At 48.0% G+C, this 17,487-nt stretch overlaps 2 protein-coding genes across 6 annotated transcripts in view; both read left to right on the forward strand.

Moving 5' to 3' along the window:
- QRICH1 (glutamine rich 1) overlaps positions 1 to 4,045 on the forward strand; it is a 64,411-nt gene extending 60,366 nt beyond the window's left edge. For all 4 annotated transcript variants that reach the window (XM_040358918.1, XM_040358919.1, XM_040358920.1 and 1 more), the window contains 3 exons: positions 1,354 to 1,508; positions 1,659 to 1,758; positions 3,108 to 4,045. In XM_040358918.1, the coding sequence (XP_040214852.1) occupies positions 1,354 to 1,508; positions 1,659 to 1,758; positions 3,108 to 3,300 (448 nt within the window). In that variant the 3' untranslated portion in view covers positions 3,301 to 4,045. The remainder of the gene's footprint in view (positions 1 to 1,353; positions 1,509 to 1,658; positions 1,759 to 3,107) is intronic.
- Positions 4,046 to 10,563: 6,518 nt separating this feature from the next.
- The window catches only part of IMPDH2 (inosine monophosphate dehydrogenase 2), a 33,896-nt gene continuing 26,972 nt past the window's right edge, over positions 10,564 to 17,487 (forward strand). For both annotated transcript variants that reach the window (XM_040358922.1, XM_040358923.1), the window contains exons 1-4: positions 10,564 to 10,751; positions 15,470 to 15,518; positions 16,791 to 16,892; positions 16,990 to 17,064. In XM_040358922.1, the coding sequence (XP_040214856.1) occupies positions 10,654 to 10,751; positions 15,470 to 15,518; positions 16,791 to 16,892; positions 16,990 to 17,064 (324 nt within the window). In that variant the 5' untranslated portion in view covers positions 10,564 to 10,653. The remainder of the gene's footprint in view (positions 10,752 to 15,469; positions 15,519 to 16,790; positions 16,893 to 16,989; positions 17,065 to 17,487) is intronic.

Here is a 17,487-nt window from a genome sequence, read left to right on the forward strand (position 1 = left end):
GAGCCAGTGACAAGGGAGCAGTGGCGAGCCCCACTCTGTGTGTCCTTATGGATGCATGCACGCACGAGTGCCCCCATGGTAAGCGGCTTGCTATGAGGGCACTCGGTGGAGGGAGGAGTCCAGAGTGCCAGCGGGGGACACGAGAAGGGGAGGATCGAGGCTGCTCTGTTCAAAACCTTTACATGGTTTTTTATTTAAGAAAAAAAAGCTTTACAATCACTTTAAAGTGGTTGTAAAGTCTAATTTATTTTTTTTGTTTTACGTTCTTGCATTCTATGCATAAAAACAAAATTTAGAAAAAAATGAATATTTTTTACTCTTTGCTGTAATAAATATCCCCCAAAAAGATATAAAAAAAAAACCTGCAATAAGCGTTTGGTTTGCGCAAAAGTTATAGCGTCTACAAAATAGGGGATAGTTTTATGGCATTTTTATTCATTTTTTTTTTTACTAGTAATGGCGGCGATCTGTGATTTTTATCGGTACTGCGACATTATGGCGGACACATTGGACACTTTTGACACATTTTTGGGGATCATTGCTAGAAAAAAATGCATTGATTACTGTAAAAATGCCACTAGCAGGGAAGGGGTTAACTCTAGGGGGTGAGGAAGGGGTTAATTCTGTTCCCTGGGTGTGTTCTAACTGAAGGGGGGGTGGGAGTGACTAGGGGAAATGACAGATCGCATGTTCATACATTGTATGAACATGCGATCAGTCATTTCTCCCCCTGACAGGACACACACACACAGCTCCCGGTGCTCGTTCTGTAACGAGCGATCGTGGGTGCCCGGCCCGAGCCCCTATTGACTAAAATGCGAAATGACGTAATATTACGTGATTTCGCGCAGCCGACCTGCCACCGTAAAACTGCGGCGGCTGGTCGGCTAGTGGCTAAGGTAAAAAAAAACAGTTTCCCCTAGGGGAAAGTGCTTCTAGTCATTGATGGGGTTGTAAAGGCACAAGGTTTTTTTTTTATTTTTTTTACCTTTTTTATGCATGAAGGTAAAAAAACACCTGCGTGCAGCGGTTCCCCCCCCATATACTTGAACCCCCTCTTGATCCAATTATGTCCCCGACATTGACAAAAGCCAATTTTGTGTCTTCCTGAAGTTCAGCTCTGGTGTGTGTGTAGGCCAGGGATATGCAATTAGCGGACCTCCAGCTGCTGCAGAACTACAAGTCCCATGAGGCATAGCAAGACTGACAGCCACAAGCATGACACCCAGAGGCATGACGGGACTTGTAGTTTTGCAACAGCTGGAGGTCCGCTAATTGCATATCCCTGTTTTGGGCTGTTGGGTAGGTTACAATTCTGCTCAACCATCTGCATGTGTCTTCTTCTCCATCCAGGTACTTTTTATTGAAGACTGTTGATCAGCACATGAGACTGGCTTTCTCCAAAGTTCTAAGACAGACGAAAAAGAATCCTTCCAACCCAAAAGACAAGAGTACGAGTATCCGATACCTGAAGGCACTCGGAGTTCACCAGACGGGGCAGCAGAAAGGTGACAATTCTGAGCACCGTTTTCCCGGGAAACAGACTGTACCGTCATCTCAAATTTATACTGTCTGCCTTCGCTTTGCTAAGCGCCGCGCAATCTATTGGCGCTATATAAATCCTGTGTAATAATAATATTGCCTCATCTCTATTCCAGGTTTTCCAATTACAGACGACATGTATGCAGAACAGACAGAGAACCCGGAAAATCCCCTGAGATGTCCCATTAAACTTTATGATTTCTACCTCTTCAAATGGTATGTATAAAAAAAGAAAAGTAAAAATGATTCACCACTTGGTATAACAGTGCACAAAAAAAACAACTTCTAGGAAATTTCTGTTGGATAGACGTTAAAGCAGTTAGACCCCATTCACACCTGAGCGACAGCCGCGTTCGGCGGTAGCGGCGTATTTTGCCGCTGGTGTGAAACTTTCAATTTTTTTTTTTTTTTTTCAAAAGTCTTCCCATTGCTGTCAATGGGAAAACGCCACTGTCGCCTGAAAAAAAGGGTCCGGGACTTTTTTACAGGCGTTCGGCGTCTATGAGATGTGAACCATCTCCATAGACAGCAATGGGAATTCTCCCCTCTAGCGGCAGAAGCGTCCGGCGTTTTGTCGCTCAGGTGTGAATGCAGCCTAATAAACCCAAAACCAAAAATATCACATATTGTAACTTATCAATCATTGGATGTGGTGGCTGCATTGGTTTTTTTCTTTTTCGTTTTTTTTAGGCTTTTTTCCCCCTCTGCTATTCTTCCTACACGTGTTTCGCCCCACAAACACGTGTAGGAAGAAAATCAGAGAAATATTTGTTTAGGTGATGTCTGTTTTTGCTCTTCGTGAAAAATTCCGCCCCCATGTTGGCAGCACTGCCCATCATTAAAGTGGATGTAAAGCCACTCTCATCCTTTCTAAACTCCTGCCATAGTGCTGATCTATAAGGATATAGACGCCTCCTGCATGTATCCTTACCTGTCAAATGTCTCCCCTCTGTCTGTTATAAGAACTGAAAAACTGCAGATTCTGTGGGTGGGTCTGTTGTCCTGGAGTGCGGTGGGTGGAGTCGTTAAGTCAGTAGACTCCCCTCCCTCCTTTACACTCCCCATGCATTTTCTCCTGTGTATTTTTTACACTAAATTCTGCTATGATCACTAACATCCAGTATCAGTTCATAACCCCCCCCTGTACCCCGTATCCATTCATAACCCCCCTTGTACCTCGTATCCATTCATACCCCCACCCCCCCGTACCTTTTATCCATTCATTGGCTCACATAGCTGCTGGAGCCATTGGCTTTTCCTGTCAATCATAGATAGTGAGCCAATGAGGAGAAAGCAGGGACGAGCCGCTCTTGTCTGTGAATGGACAATGTCCATTTACAGGAGCATGGCTCAGAAGCTCCCACAGCAAGAGACTTGCTATTGGGGGAACTTGTCGGGGGGGGGGGGGGAGCCAGGACTGCCAGTGGGGGGACCCAAAAAGAAGAGGATCCAGGACTGCTCTGTGCAAGACCATTACACAGAGCAGGTAAGTATAAAATGTTTATTAAAGTGATTCATTTTATTTTAATAACGTACACTTCTGATAAGTCCTTTTTCCTATTCAGCCCACAGAGTGTGAAAGGTCGAAATGACACTTTTTACCTGACGCCAGAGCCCGTGGTCGCCCCAAACAGTCCGATCTGGTACTCCACCCAGCCAATCAGCAGAGAGCAGATGGAACAGATGCTGAATCGAATACTGATTGTCCGAGAAATTCAGGAAGCCATTGCGATCGCCAACAGCAACAACATGCACTAAAAGAAACCGATTCCAACAGTGGAGGGAATGTGACATTACAAAACAAAAAAACGTGTACAGACTTTTACACTAAAAGAAGATGCCTACATTTTTTTTTTTTTCTGTTCTTTTTTTATTTTATTATTATTGGTGTAGTTTATGAAGCCCTTTTAGGCTTCTTCTGTTAAATAAAAAAACAAACAAAAAATAAAGTATAAGACAAAAACATTCAAATGTGCATCTTAAGAAAACTACTAAAAAAATGTATTGTGAGTTCCAGAAGAATCTGAAGGAAAAGAGCCTTTATATACGAGCATGGGGGTGGGGCGGGGGCCAAACAACTGTACAAAAGCAGCTTAAAAGACGACACATTTTTTGTCTTCCTGTATTATATGGGGGGGGTCACAAGATGGACTTTTGTGAACAGAGCTGCCTATTTTCTTGCCTACAATTATAAAGACTTGTATTCAGTTTCACAAACTGAGAAAGGAAAAAAAACAAAACATTTTTTTTATATATATTATGCCGTGTATACAAAAACAAACAAAAAAGAAAAATTGCATAATCTGAAATCTGTTGACATTTCTTCTGGCCCAGATATCAAGGCCTTAAACTGCAGACGTATGAGCCTTTGTATATTTATTGTAAAAAAAAAAAAAAAACAATCTTGTGTATCTACTGCAGATATATTCAGAATTCTCAATTTTGTTCTTATTGTTCCTTTTTGTTTTATTAAGAATGACGAGCATGTCTTTTTAACATGCCAGCGAGCCGTGTGTCTTATTTGGATGTGTGGACTCTTCTGTCTGCTTTGCAGGGGGTAATGGGTCAAAGTGGAACAGGGTGTGTTTTTTTTTTTTTTTTTTTTTTTTTAGTCTAGCGCTTAGGCTGCATTCACACCTGAGCGTTTTGTCGCCTGAAGCGCGACACCCCAAAACGCTAGAGGGGAAAAAACGCCTGAAGTCCAAACAAGTTCTGGACCCTTTTTTGTCGCTCGAATTTGGGCGTTTTACATTGGTGACCCTAGACCTGTATAAAATCCCGGTAAAAAAACGCTGCGTTTTGTCGCGGTAAAAACGCTGCACAACGCTACGCTCAGGTGTGAATGCAGCCTTACTGCTCATCTTGTGTATGATTGGCATGCCGATGGGAAAGGTTCACAGTAAACGCGGCTTTGAAATCGCGCTACTTCAGCCGTAAAGTAGAACTATATGCAATTTTTTTTTTCCATTTCGGATAGAGTAATGCCCTGTACACACGATCGGAATTTCCGATGAAAAGAGTCAGACAGAATTTTTTTTCATCGGATATTCCGACTGTGTGTGGGCCCCATCAGGCTTTTTTCGTCGGAGTTTAGAAATGGAACGTGTGTTATGCCACGTACACACGGTCGTTTTTTGTGATGAAATAAAACAACGTTTTAAAAAATGTCATTTAAAATGATCGTGTGTGGGCTTTGTCGTTTTTTGTCTTCTAAAAAACGACCAAAAAAAAAAATTCAAACGTGCTTTAATTTTTTATGTCGTTTTTCAAAATGTAGTTTTTGTGTCATAAAAAATGATCGTGCGTGGGATAAAACAACGTTTTTAAACCCGCGCATGCTCAGAAGCAAGTTATGACGCGAGCTTGAATGGAACAGAGTGCCGTTGTACATAACCGCGTTTTGCTAGAGCATTTTGGAAAAACGATGGTGTGTAAGCAACGTCGTTTTTTAAAATGAAGTTTTCATGAGAAAAAAAACGATGTTTTTTTACAAGACAAAAAACGACCGTGTGTACGCGGCATTAGACTTTATTTCCCATCGGGAAAAAAAAACAATCGGAAATTCCTATCGTCTGTGTGGAACTCCAACGAAGAAAAAAAACACACGCATGCTCAGAATCAAGTCGACGCATGCTCGGAAGCATTGAACTTAATTTTTCTCGGCTCGTCGTAGTGTTTTATGTCACCGCGTTTTGGGCGGTCGGAATTTGGTCTGATGGTGTGTATGCAAGACAGCTTGAACGAAATTCCGACTAAAAATTCCATCGGCTTTGAGGCCATCGGAAATTCTGATCGTGTGTACGGGGCATAAGGGAGGATTGTAACCCCCTGTCACTTTTGCCATCTGTGTCCCATTGCAGAGATTTCCCTCCACTTCCTGTCCCATAGCCACAAACAGGAAATGAAAGGAAGTCCTTGCAAATTCAAGTGGTTGTAAAGGCATTCTATGCATGAAGATAAAAAGCTTTCTGTGTGCAGCAGCCTCCCTAATACCTGAGCCCCATCTCAATCCGGCGATGTTGCACAAGGGACTCGGCTACCCCGGGACTCTCCCTCCTCATTAGCTGAGACACCAGCGAAGCATCATTAGCTTCTGCTGTCAAAGTCAGTGAGCCAATTATGAGAGAGAGGGGGTGGGGCTCTGTCTGAATGGAGCTGCGGCTCAGCTTGGATGCCCCCATATCAAGCTGCTTGCTGTGGGGGCACTCAACAGGAGGGAGGGGCCAGGAGCACAGAGAAGGGACCCGTGAAGAGGAGGATCCAGGCTGCTCTGTGCAAATCCACTGTAAAAGCGCAGGTAAGTATAACCAATATTGTTATCTATATATATATCTAGAGTGAAGATGTTACTGGCGCAAATGGAAACAAAACGACATGCCCTGTTGCTCCAGGGGCGGCCGGTGAACTACATACACACATATGACCGGTCTCTATGGCTGTGTCACAGTGTGCCGGGCCGACAGCTATGCCGTATCTACCTGCAGACGTTGGGTCTGTCTGGAATGCCTCCAGCCGGTGGTCGCAGGATGGGTAAGTAGTATCCCCTTGCCTCGGCAGGGTGTTTTCGGCTGGTGCATTCCTGGGGAGGTCGACAGGGTCCGCCCTGCTTTCCTCTCTCCCTTCCTCTTCATCCTCCCCCGTTCTGGGTGGCGGGTCCACCTGAGGGGGGGGGGCTCTGCGGCTGTGGGGGTACTGTATTTTTTATTGTGCTGGTGCTGTACTTTTTTTATTGTGATGGTGCTGTGACAGTGTCTGCTGTGTTTCACGGTGTGTTTAACACGTGTACGGCCGCCATTTTGCCAGAGTTGCGGTTCTATATGTCTGCGGCCATTTTCTTGTAGCCCACATGCTGTTTTTCTGCATGTCGGCGACCATCTTGAAAAAGTTTTGGCCTCTAGTGTCTGGAATAACGGCACCAACACCACAGTTTTTTCTTCCTGAGGGAACAACACAGCACTCTCAGCTCTGCACAGTGGTACAGCCTGGTTCTGGGTGGTGAGTCCCCTGCTCTCTGTGAAAGCCGGGAGGTCCCGTTTTTTATGCAGTACTAAGGTGGGACAGCATGGAGTCTGAACCAGAGGCTTCTACCCCAACCATGCCAGAGTTAACACTTAGTGCCCCTGTGGCCTCGTTGGATGCTATGACGGCAGTCCTGGAGGCGTTTGTTGTCAGGATTGAAGCGGCAAGTGGCCAGAAGGGGGGTAAAAAAGCGCGCCCTCAATGAGCCTGCTTCCAGGGATGTCTCTGACACAGAATCGGGTGCTGCTTCTGCATTTGGCCCTGGTTCTGTCATGTCAGAAGATGCAGACTTGGCCCACGCGGACAGTGAGGATGACTCTGCTTCAGGGTCGAAGCAGGATAAGGAATTTGTTGGAGCTCTTATCACTGCGGTGCGGGACACTCAAAAACTTGAGGATTTGGCGGAGGCATCAGACACGCCGGTCCCTTTTGGGTTCCGCAAGCCACCCCGCAAAAGTGTTTCCTTGTGTTCCGTATCTGGACGAACTGTTATACAAGCAATGGGATCGGCGCAAACGTTTTTGCAGTACCAAAATACTTTGCGGTCCGTTACCCACTTTTTTAGGAAATCCTCCTCAAAAGGGTATCTCCTCCGTCAGTGGACCCTCCGGTGTCCAGGCTGAACAAGGCCACCACGTTGCCTGTGGAAGGGGCTCCCGCCTTTAAGGACCCCGCAGATAGGAGAGCTGTGGCCCACTCCTTATCCACAGTGGTGGGGTCGGCAGTGAGACCGGTTTTGGCCGGGGCTCTGGTGTCGCAGACACTTGCCGAACGGCCTAAGTCCCTGGTACAGGAGCTGGAGGCTATGTGGACCTGGCCGACCAGTTGGTGCAAGGTCTGAAATTTGTCTGAGTCAACCCTGTATACGCTCCCCTTGCTCTCCAGGGCCTGAGAATTCAGTTGGCTGCTGAATATCCAGAAGTCAGTGCTGGTACCGTCTCAGCGGCTGGAATATCTGGGGTTGGTCCTGGATTCCTTGGAGGCGAGAGTTTTTCTCCCAGCGGAAAAGCTGCAGACTCTGCAATCTGCGGTGCAGCAATTGGCAACCCAGAGATAGGCGTCTCTTCGCTTTTGCATGAGAGTTCTGGGTCTGATGGTGGCCTCTCTCGAGGCAGTTCCGTATGCCCAATTCCACACTCGAGTGTTGCAGAAAGAGATTCTGTCACGTTGGAACAAACTTCCTTCGTCTCTGAATTACCAGATTCGGGTGAGTCGACTGACCAAGTGCTCCCTAGTGTGGTGGCTGACGTCTCCGGTACTCCGGACCGGGAAATCAGTGATCATGACAGATGCCAGCCTCTCCGGCTGGGGGGGGGTCCACTCAGCCCAGGGGCGCTGGACTCAGGAGGAGTCCCGCCTTCCGATCAATGTATTGGAGCTCCGAGCAATCAAGTTGTGTCTCTCCAAGTGGTCTCTGGGTCTGCATGGCTGACCGATGAGAATCCAGTCCGACAACGCCACGGCGGTAGCATACGTCGATCATCAAGGGGGCACACGAAGCTCGGCTGCAGCAACGGAAGTCGAGCACATCCTCCGGTGGGCCGAAAGCTACGTTCCAGCTCTGTCGGCGGTGTACATTCCGGGGGTGCTGAATTGGCAAGCCGACTATCTAAGTCGCCAAAAGCTAGACCAAGGAGAATGGTCGCTACACCCGGAGGTGTTTCGGGGTCTGTGCCAGAAATGGGGCACTCCAGACGTGGACCTTCTAGCGTCTCGTCTCAATCGTAAGGTGTCACGGTTCGTGGCCAGGTCGAGGGACCCGTGGGCGGACGCATCAGATGCGCTGGTAGTGACCGCCTAATATACTTTTTCCCTCCCCTTCAGCTTCTTCCTCGCCTGCTGCGCAGGGTGGAAGCTGAGGGAATACCAACAATCCTGATCGCCCCGGATTGGCCGCGCCATCCCTGGTACGTCTGGTGGCAGACGTTCCCTGGCGTCTACCCCTGAGAGAAGACCTTCTGTCGCAAGGTCCTATCTTTCACCCTCCTTTACAGTCGCTGGCTTTGACGGCGTGGCTGTTGAGAGCCAGGTGTTGAAGGACCGAGGTCTGTCAGGCTCGGTGATCTCTACCATGCTACGAGCACGGAAGTCTACTTCACGAAAGATTTACTATCTTAGGTGGAAAGCCTACATCTCTATGTGTGAAGAGATGAAGTGGCACCCCCGTACATACGTGATGTACGGGGGAAAACCCTAAATAGCTTCCTTTACCTTAGTGCAGTCCTCCTTCACTTACCTCATCCTTCCATTTTGCTTTTAAATGTCCTTATTTCTTCTGAGAAATCCTCACTTCCTGTTCTTCTGTCTGTAACTCCACACAGTAATGTGAGGCTTTCTCCCTGGTGTGGAGAAAGCCTCTTGAGGGGGCGAGCAGCAGAGTCAGGACACTCTCTACTTTGCAGACAGAGAAAAGAGCTGTGTGTTAGTGGGTGTCCTGACACTCCTGCTCGCCCCCCCGAGAGGCTTTCTCCACACCAGGGAGAAAGCCTCGCATTACTGTGTGGAGTTACAGACAGAAGAACAGGAAGTGAGGATTTCTCAGAAGAAATAAGGACATTTAAAAGCAAAATGGAAGGATGAGGTAAGTGAAGGAGGACTGCACTAAGGTAAAGGAAGATATTTAGGTATTTTTTTTTATACCTTTACAACCCCTTTAACTTTACTTTGACACCTTTGTGCCCAGGGCTGCCGATAGGGAGGCACCACCAGTCCTCCTGTAGGGGGCCCGGGCACACCAGAGGGAAGGAGGGGCAATTACAGGATGCCCTGTGCAGCAGCTGAAAACCGGTTTCTCTCCCTCCCGCCAACTTTCAGCCGCTGCAGGGAGAGACACAACTGCCAGCTTCCCTGTCCCTTTAAAAAAAATAATAATAACACATTGTAACCCTGTATTGTTTTGATCCCTTGTAAAAAAAAAAAAAAAATGTAAAAATTGTAAAATGTTTTTTTGTTCAAAAAATGCAAAACAAAATAAAAAAAAGGGCTCATTCCCAAAGCTCCTCTGTTATCGCTGCATTCACACCTGAGCGTCGGTTGGTGTTTTTTTTTCGGCGTTTTGTCGCGCGTATTCATGCTTATTTGCGCGTTTGCATACAGCGTTGTCCGACGTTTTTGTACTTTGACGTTTTTTATTTTAGCCAATAGGAAAAACTATCATCTTTTCATCACTTGTTGCTATGTTGGTAGATTTTTTTAATCTTCTGCCTGGGTGAAAAGTTCTATTTATTAAAGTGACGAAACGCCCGTTGTCGCGCAAGTCGCTTGAATCGAGCGTTTCCATTACTTTCTATGGGAAATGGAAACGCTCAAATACGCCCGATACGCGTCAGGCGCATGAGCGTTCAGATGTGAACCATCCCCCATAGACTTTAATGTATTTTGGTCCCTCTGGCGTTTGTGAGCGTCGCGCTACAGGCGACAAAACGCCTAGGTGTGAATGGGCTCTAAGAATGATTTTAGTATATTTATTGTGAAAATTGTGTTTTGATCTATTTAAAGGGGGGCCCTGCCAGGTAGGTTGTGGGGGCCCCCTGATTTCTAACAGCAGCCCGGCTTGTGCCCTAAAATGTTCTTTAGTGTATTTTTGCCTTTCCTGAACCTTCACACTAAAATCCACAGAATCTTCGCGACCTCCATTTTATTCCCCAGGACCTCTGACCTCCCAAATATCATTTTGTTTGTTTTTTAGTAATTTTATAGTTAAGAAAAGTAGATTTTTACATTTATGTGATTAAAAGAAAACCTGCCCCGGACAGCCAGTGATTGGTCCCTCCGGTACACCGGACGGGTCGGTCCATCACGGATCCCTCTTATTGGGGGTGCTGGAAGCCCGGTCTCCCCTCCCCCCAGGACCCCCACCACCCCGGCTCCCGGTAGAGATTTGCGCCCCCGCCGGTCCCCGCACTCAGCACACACACGTGCTGCAGCCGCCGCGGCGCGCAGGGAGATGAAGTCACCGGTGGGTGGCGCTGGTCGGTTCTTTAAATCGGAGGAGCGCCGGGCCGGCTGCCTCTTTTCAGGAAGGTTCGGGGGGGGGAGGGGAAGCGACTCCTCGTGTGCAGTCCGGCCGCCTTCCCTACATCGTCCTGCGGCATGGCCGACTACCTGATCAGCGGGGGGACCAGCTACGTCCCGGATGACGGGCTCACCTCACAGCAACTGTTCGGTGCCGGAGACGGACTGACCTACAAGTGAGTCTGGGGTGACCCTGACCGGCCCCTCCCCCTCCACACCTGACCTGACCGTGACTTCACAGTCCCTGGAGACCCCCCATAGATCCAGGAGATGGTACAATCCCAGGTGACCCCCCCCCCATAGATCCAGGAGCTGTTACAGTCCCTGGAGACCCCCCATAGATCCGGGACATGGTACAATCCCAGGTGCCCCCCCCCCCATAGATCCAGGAGATTGTACACTCCCAGGTGCCCCCTCATAGATCCAGGTGACCCCCAATAGATCCAGGAGATGGTACAGACCCAGGTGGCTCCCCCCCATAGATACAGAAGCTGGTGCAATCCCAGGACTCCCCCCCCCTCATAGATCCATGAGATGGTACAGTCTCAGGTGACCCCCCATAGATTCAGGTGCCCCCATAGATCCAGGAGATGGTACAGTTCCAGGTGCCCCCCCCATAGATTTAGGTGCCCCCCCAGAGATCCAGGAGATGATACATTCCCAGGTGCCCCCCCATAGATTCAGGTGCCCCCATAGATCCAGGAAATGGTACAGTCCCAGGTGACCCCCCCCATAGATCCAGGAGATGGTACAGTCTCAGGTGACCCCCCCAAAGATCCAGAAGATGGCACAGTCTCAGGTGACCCCCCCCCATAGATCCAGGAGATGGCACAGTCTCAGGTGACCCCCCCCATAGATACAGGAGATGGCACAGTCTCAGGTGCCCCCCCATAGATCCAGGAGATGGTACAGTTCCAGGTCCCCCCCCCCATAGATTTAGGCGCCCCACATAGATCCATGAGATGGTACAGTCCCAAGTGCCCCCATAGATCTGGGAGATGGTACAGTCCCAGGTGTCCCCCCCCCCATAGATCCAAGAGATGGTACAGTCCCAGGTGACCCTTCCCATAGATCCAGGAGATGTTATAGTTCCACGTGACCCCCCATAGATTCAGGTACCCCCCCATAGATCTAGGAGATGGTACAGTCCCATGTGACCTGCCCCATAGATCCAGAACATGGTACAGTCCCAGGTGACCCCCTTCATAGATCCAGGAGATGGTACAGCCCCCCCCACTGACATCCCCCCAATAGATCCAGGAGATGGTACAGTCCCCACAGCTCTAGGTGGCCCCACAGAGCCAGGGGGCTCTCTAGTTCACAGGTGATGCCACATAGACCCTGAAAGCCACAGTATTAGACGTTCCTCTAGTGTCAGGAGAGCCCACAGTTGTAAATGACCCCCATAGATCCAGAAGACACGACACAGTCAGGTGACCCCCATAGATCCAGAAGACACGACACAGTCAGGTGACCCCCATAGATCCAGAAGACACGACACAGTCAGGTGACCCCCGTAGATCCAGAAGACACGACACAGTCAGGTGACCCCCGTAGATCCAGAAGACACGACACAGTCAGATGACCCCCATAGATCCAGCAGACACCACACAGTCAGGTGACCCCGTAGATCCAGAAGACACCACACAGTCAGGTGACCCCCGTAGATCCAGAAGACACCACACAGTCAGGTGACCCCCATAGATCCAGAAGACACCACACAGTCAGGTGACCCCCATAGATCCAGAAGACGCCATACAGTCAGGTGACCCCCATAGATCCAGAAGACACCATACAGTCAGGTGACCCCCCCCATAGATCCAGAAGACACCATACAGTCGGGTGACCCCTGTAGATCCAGAAGACACCACACAGTCAGGTGACCCCCGTAGATCCAGAAGACACCACACAGTCGGGTGACCCCCCGTAGATCCAGAAGACACCACACAGTCGGGTGACCCCCCGTAGATCCAGAAGACACCACACAGTCGGGTGACCCCCCGTAGATCCAGAAGACACCACACAGTCGGGTGACCCCCGTAGATCCAGAAGACACCACACAGTCGGGTGACCCCCCGTAGATCCAGAAGACACCACACAGTCGGGTGACCCCCCGTAGATCCAGAAGACACCACACAGTCGGGTGACCCCCCGTAGATCCAGAAGACACCACACAGTCGGGTGACCCCCCGTAGATCCAGAAGACACCACACAGTCGGGTGACCCCCCGTAGATCCAGAAGACACCACACAGTCGGGTGACCCCCCGTAGATCCAGAAGACACCACACAGTCGGGTGACCCCCCGTAGATCCAGAAGACACCACACAGTCGGGTGACCCCCGTAGATCCAGAAGACGCCACACAGTCAGGTGACCCCCATAGATCCAGAAGACACCACACAGTCGGGTGACCCCCGTAGATCCAGAAGACACCACACAGTCGGGTGACCCCCGTAGATCCAGAAGACACCACACAGTCGGGTGACCCCCGTAGATCCAGAAGACACCACACAGTCGGGTGACCCCCGTAGATCCAGAAGACACCACACAGTCGGGTGACCCCCATAGATCCAGAAGACACCACACAGTCAGGTGACCCCCGTAGTCCCGGGTAATCCTTTCTCTCCATTATTATTCCACATCATTCAAGTAGTGAGAAGGTTCCCTGACAGCCAGGCGTGCGGCATTATCAGAATCCGAGGTCGGCATATAGATCTGAATCCGATCTCTTGTGTTGTTTCCTGTTGGTGATCGATCGTCTCGTGTGACGTTTCCTTCCTCGTATCTCTCCGTAGTTGTGGCCGATTCTCGGGCTCCAGGTTGGCATTTTTATTTGGGGCCCATTTACACTTCAAGTAAAACTGAAGACCATTCTTTTCTCTCGGCACAAAGTTTTTAGAACTTGCTGATGAGGTCAGAGGGGGACGTGCGATCCGACGTACAACATCCGGGAGGAGCACAGAAGAGGCTTCTCTGTCTCATAAAGATAAGAAGTGTCTCTTAGGCGGAGTCGTGTTCATGTACTGGGCAGGGGTGGCAACACACCTTAAAGAGGACATCCACTCAAAACCGTCCCCCGCACCTCCAACTGTTTTATTTTTTGGGGTGCAGGTACCTTCCTTTTTATTTTATTTTTACCGGCACCCCACACTCGCCTCCTGAAATTTTGCTTGGGCAAGATTGGCATTCGCTTTGTGCTTCAGTACAGCAACATGAATGAAGTGTACCTTTGTACTCTTCAAATAAAGTTTGCGCAAAAAAAAAAAAAAGTGAGCTGCATGTGCCGAATCAATCGCACTGCCGCCCTACCGCAGTCAGGATCGGACAGCTGGCGGAGAGGCAAAGCGCTACGGCAACTGTCGTCGCTGTGTGAACATGGGAGATGCTGGGGGTCTTTTAGTCAGTGTCGCTGTCAGCGGTGTGACAGCTGTCAGCGGGTCCCGTTACTGCAATCTGAGCCGGCGGAGGCTTCCTACTGTACACAACATAATGCAACTACAAAAGGACCAATCGCATCCACACGCCTTAAAGGCCAAGTTCACTTTTTTAAAAAAAAGGTTTAATGATAATTCTAAAATCTGGTTGTTTGGACGGCGGCTCGGATCTGATCTGGTTATTGATCAACCAAAGTTCTCAATCTGGTCTGTGCGGTGAAGGCCGTTGGTTGTGAAATGTCTGCGGAGTAATCTGAACCTTCCCTGACACTCGGAGGTGACGTCACCTTTACTACAGAATGTTTCCTGTGTACATATAGCGGGAAGGATCACAACCTGAGATTATTTATTTATTTTTTCACACCAGTGAAAATAGGACATAAACTGCAGCACAGCTGAGGAGCCTCTGGTGCTGCTTCTCTCTCCCCCAGTCTGAGCTCTGCTGTACAGGGGTTGCAAGGGGGCTTATACCAGGTCAGATCTAGGTACTTGCACCATTTGTATATAAAAGAATGTAGGCCCCGTTCTAGTGATGCAGGAGCGTTGCGTTTTTTGGAGAAACACCGTTCAGTGGAATGGGCCGCCCCCCCACTCCAAAAATGCACCAAAATATCTTCTTTTATTAGTATCTCTTTTTATTTTCCCCCATTTTTATTATTTTTTTTCCCCTTTTTATTTTTTTGCTCTTTATTTCCCCTTTTTTTTGTATTTGTTTTCTTGCTTTTGTTTTCTTTTTTGCCCCCCCCCCCCTTTTTTTTTTACTTATTCTTTTTTTGCTGTTTTTGTTTTTTTGCTTTGTTTTTAGTTTTTTTTCTTTAGCAGACTTTGGTGCATTTTTAGACTTCTCTTTTAAACGCCCTTTTTTTTTTTTTCTTTTTTTTAAGCACGTTTGTACAAACAAATGGCCGCTGCCCCCACCTATATTTGGCCTTCGCCGCAAGAATGTACGCATGTAAAACAAAACCAAAGAAAATTGTTAAATTGTTAAAGAAAACAAATAAAGAAAATCCCCAGCTCAACTTACCAACCCTTTTTTTTTTTTTTTTTTTTTTACTTATTCTTCTTTCTTTTTGCCGTTTTTTTGCTTTGTTTTTAGTTTTAGCAGACTGGTGCATTTTTAGACTTTTTTTCTTTTAAACACCCTTTTTTTTTTTTTTTTTTTGCGCGTTTTGTACAAACACATGTCCGCTGCCCCCACCTATATTTGGCCTTCGCCGCAAGAATCACATGTACGCATGTAAAACAAAACCAAAGAAAATTCCCTCTCTTGTTAAAAAATAAAAGAAAATCCCCAGCTCAACTTACCGACCAGCCTGCAACCAACCAAATTCTACTGTCTAACAATAAAAACGGGGGTGTAAGTTGCTCCAAGTCGTGCTGTAAGTCGGGTTGCCCCTGTGTGAACCGGCAACGGTTAAGGAAATTCTGATATTAATTATATTCTTTTCTCCATTTTTCAGTGACTTCCTCATCCTCCCCGGGTACATCGACTTCACATCTGATCAAGTGGTGAGTATTGATGGTTTTCATGAACCACTTCAGCCCCCGGACCATATTGCTGGTCAATGACCAGGCTACTTTTTGCGATTCGGCACTGCGTCGCTTTAATGGACAATTGCGTGGTCGTGCGACGTGGCTCCCAAACAAAATTGGCGTCTTTTTTCCCACAAATAGAGCTTTCTTTTGGTGGTATTTGATCACCTCTGCGGTTTTAAATTTTTGCGCTATAAACAAAAATAGAGCGACAATTTTGAAAAAAAAAATGAATATTTTTTACTTTTTGCTATAATAAATATCGCCAAAAAAATATATATATATATTTATAAAAATTTCCTCAGTTTAGGCCGATACGTAGTCTTCTACATATTTTTCGTAAAAAAATTGCAATAAGTGTTTATTGCTTGGTTTGCGCAAAGTTATAGCGTCTACAAAATAGGGGGTATTTTTATGGCATTTTTATGAAAATAAATTTTTTTACTAGTAATGGCGGCGATCTGCGATTTTTTTTTTTTTTTTTTTGTTTTTTTTTGGTACTGCGACATTTTATCGGACACTTTTGACAAATTTTTGGGACCATTGTAATTTTTATAGTGATCAGTACTATAAAAATGCATTGATTACTGTAAAAATGTCACTGGCAGGGAAGGGGTTAACACTAGGGGGCGAGGAACTATGTTTGTGAATCGGCGTATATCCCTAATTTGCATATGTGCATAGAAAATCAATGGGAGCGGGCAAATGTGCCCAGCGTAAATATGCGCCCACAAAACGACGGCGTAGGAAAGTTACGTCGGTCGGATGAAGCCTAATTTCAGGCGTATCTCAGTTTATGGGGACGATGCATAGATACGACGGCGCATACTTACACGACGTATCTGGAGATACGTCCGCGTATGTGCTTTGTGAATCCGGGCCTAGATCTCTATTTTCTCCTCTGCCAGAACGGCGGTCTGCCATGTTTACATGAGCAGACCGTGGTTCTGCCTCTCCTCAAAAGGATCGGCAGGTCCCGGTGGACATCTTGTCCGGAGCACCTGCTTTGTCCAATCGCAGTGGGAGCGAGACCACCGGCGGCTCGCACGTGCGCCGCGGACCCCTGTAAACGAAATCATGTACAGGTACGTGATTTCGCGCCTGAGGGCCGCCCTGCCAAAGTATATCTGTGTGTGGTTAATGGACCATTTTTTTTTTTTATATATATATATAATATTAGGACTTGTTGGTGTCAGAAGTGACCACATAAGTTCATTGTAATAACTGATCCCTCCTGTGCTCCGGTAGGACCTCACCTCGGCTCTCACCAAGAAGATCACATTGAAGACCCCTCTTGTCTCCTCGCCCATGGACACCGTAACAGAAGCCAACATGGCCATCGCAATGGCGGTAAGAAGACCGAATCCCTTCTTGGAGGGGGGGGGGGGGGGAGTGGGTAATGTCCCTCTGCATCCGGATCATGACTTTCCTTTTCTTTGTATTGTAGCTGACTGGTGGGATCGGCATTGTCCATCACAACTGTACGCCGGAGTTCCAGGCCAACGAAGTGCGAAAAGTAAAGGTGAGCGTCGCCCAACTTGTGTGGCCAGTAGATGCGGCCCGAAGCCCGACTGTTAGTTCCTGTTTACAACTTAAAGCGGGAGTTCACCCATTTGTAAAAAAAATGTTTCTCCCCTTAGATTCCTGCTCGTTCGGTCTAGGGGAATCGGCTATTTGTATTAAAATATGAGCAGTACTTACCCGTTTTCGAGATGCATCTTCTCCGTCGCTTCCGGGTATGGGTCTTCGGGAGCGGGCGTTCCTTCTTGATTGACAGTCTTCCGAGAGGCTTCCGACGGTCGCATCCATCGCGTCACTCGTAGCCGAAAGAAGCCGAACGTCGGTGCGGCTCTATACTGCGCCTGCGCACCGACGTTCGGCTTCTTTCGGCTACGAGTGACGCGATGGATGCGACCGTCGGAAGCCTCTCGGAGGCCTGTCAATC

The sequence above is a fragment of the Rana temporaria genome, chromosome 7 (genome assembly GCF_905171775.1).
Source record: "Rana temporaria chromosome 7, aRanTem1.1, whole genome shotgun sequence".
Classification (NCBI taxonomy): Eukaryota; Metazoa; Chordata; class Amphibia; order Anura; family Ranidae; genus Rana; species Rana temporaria.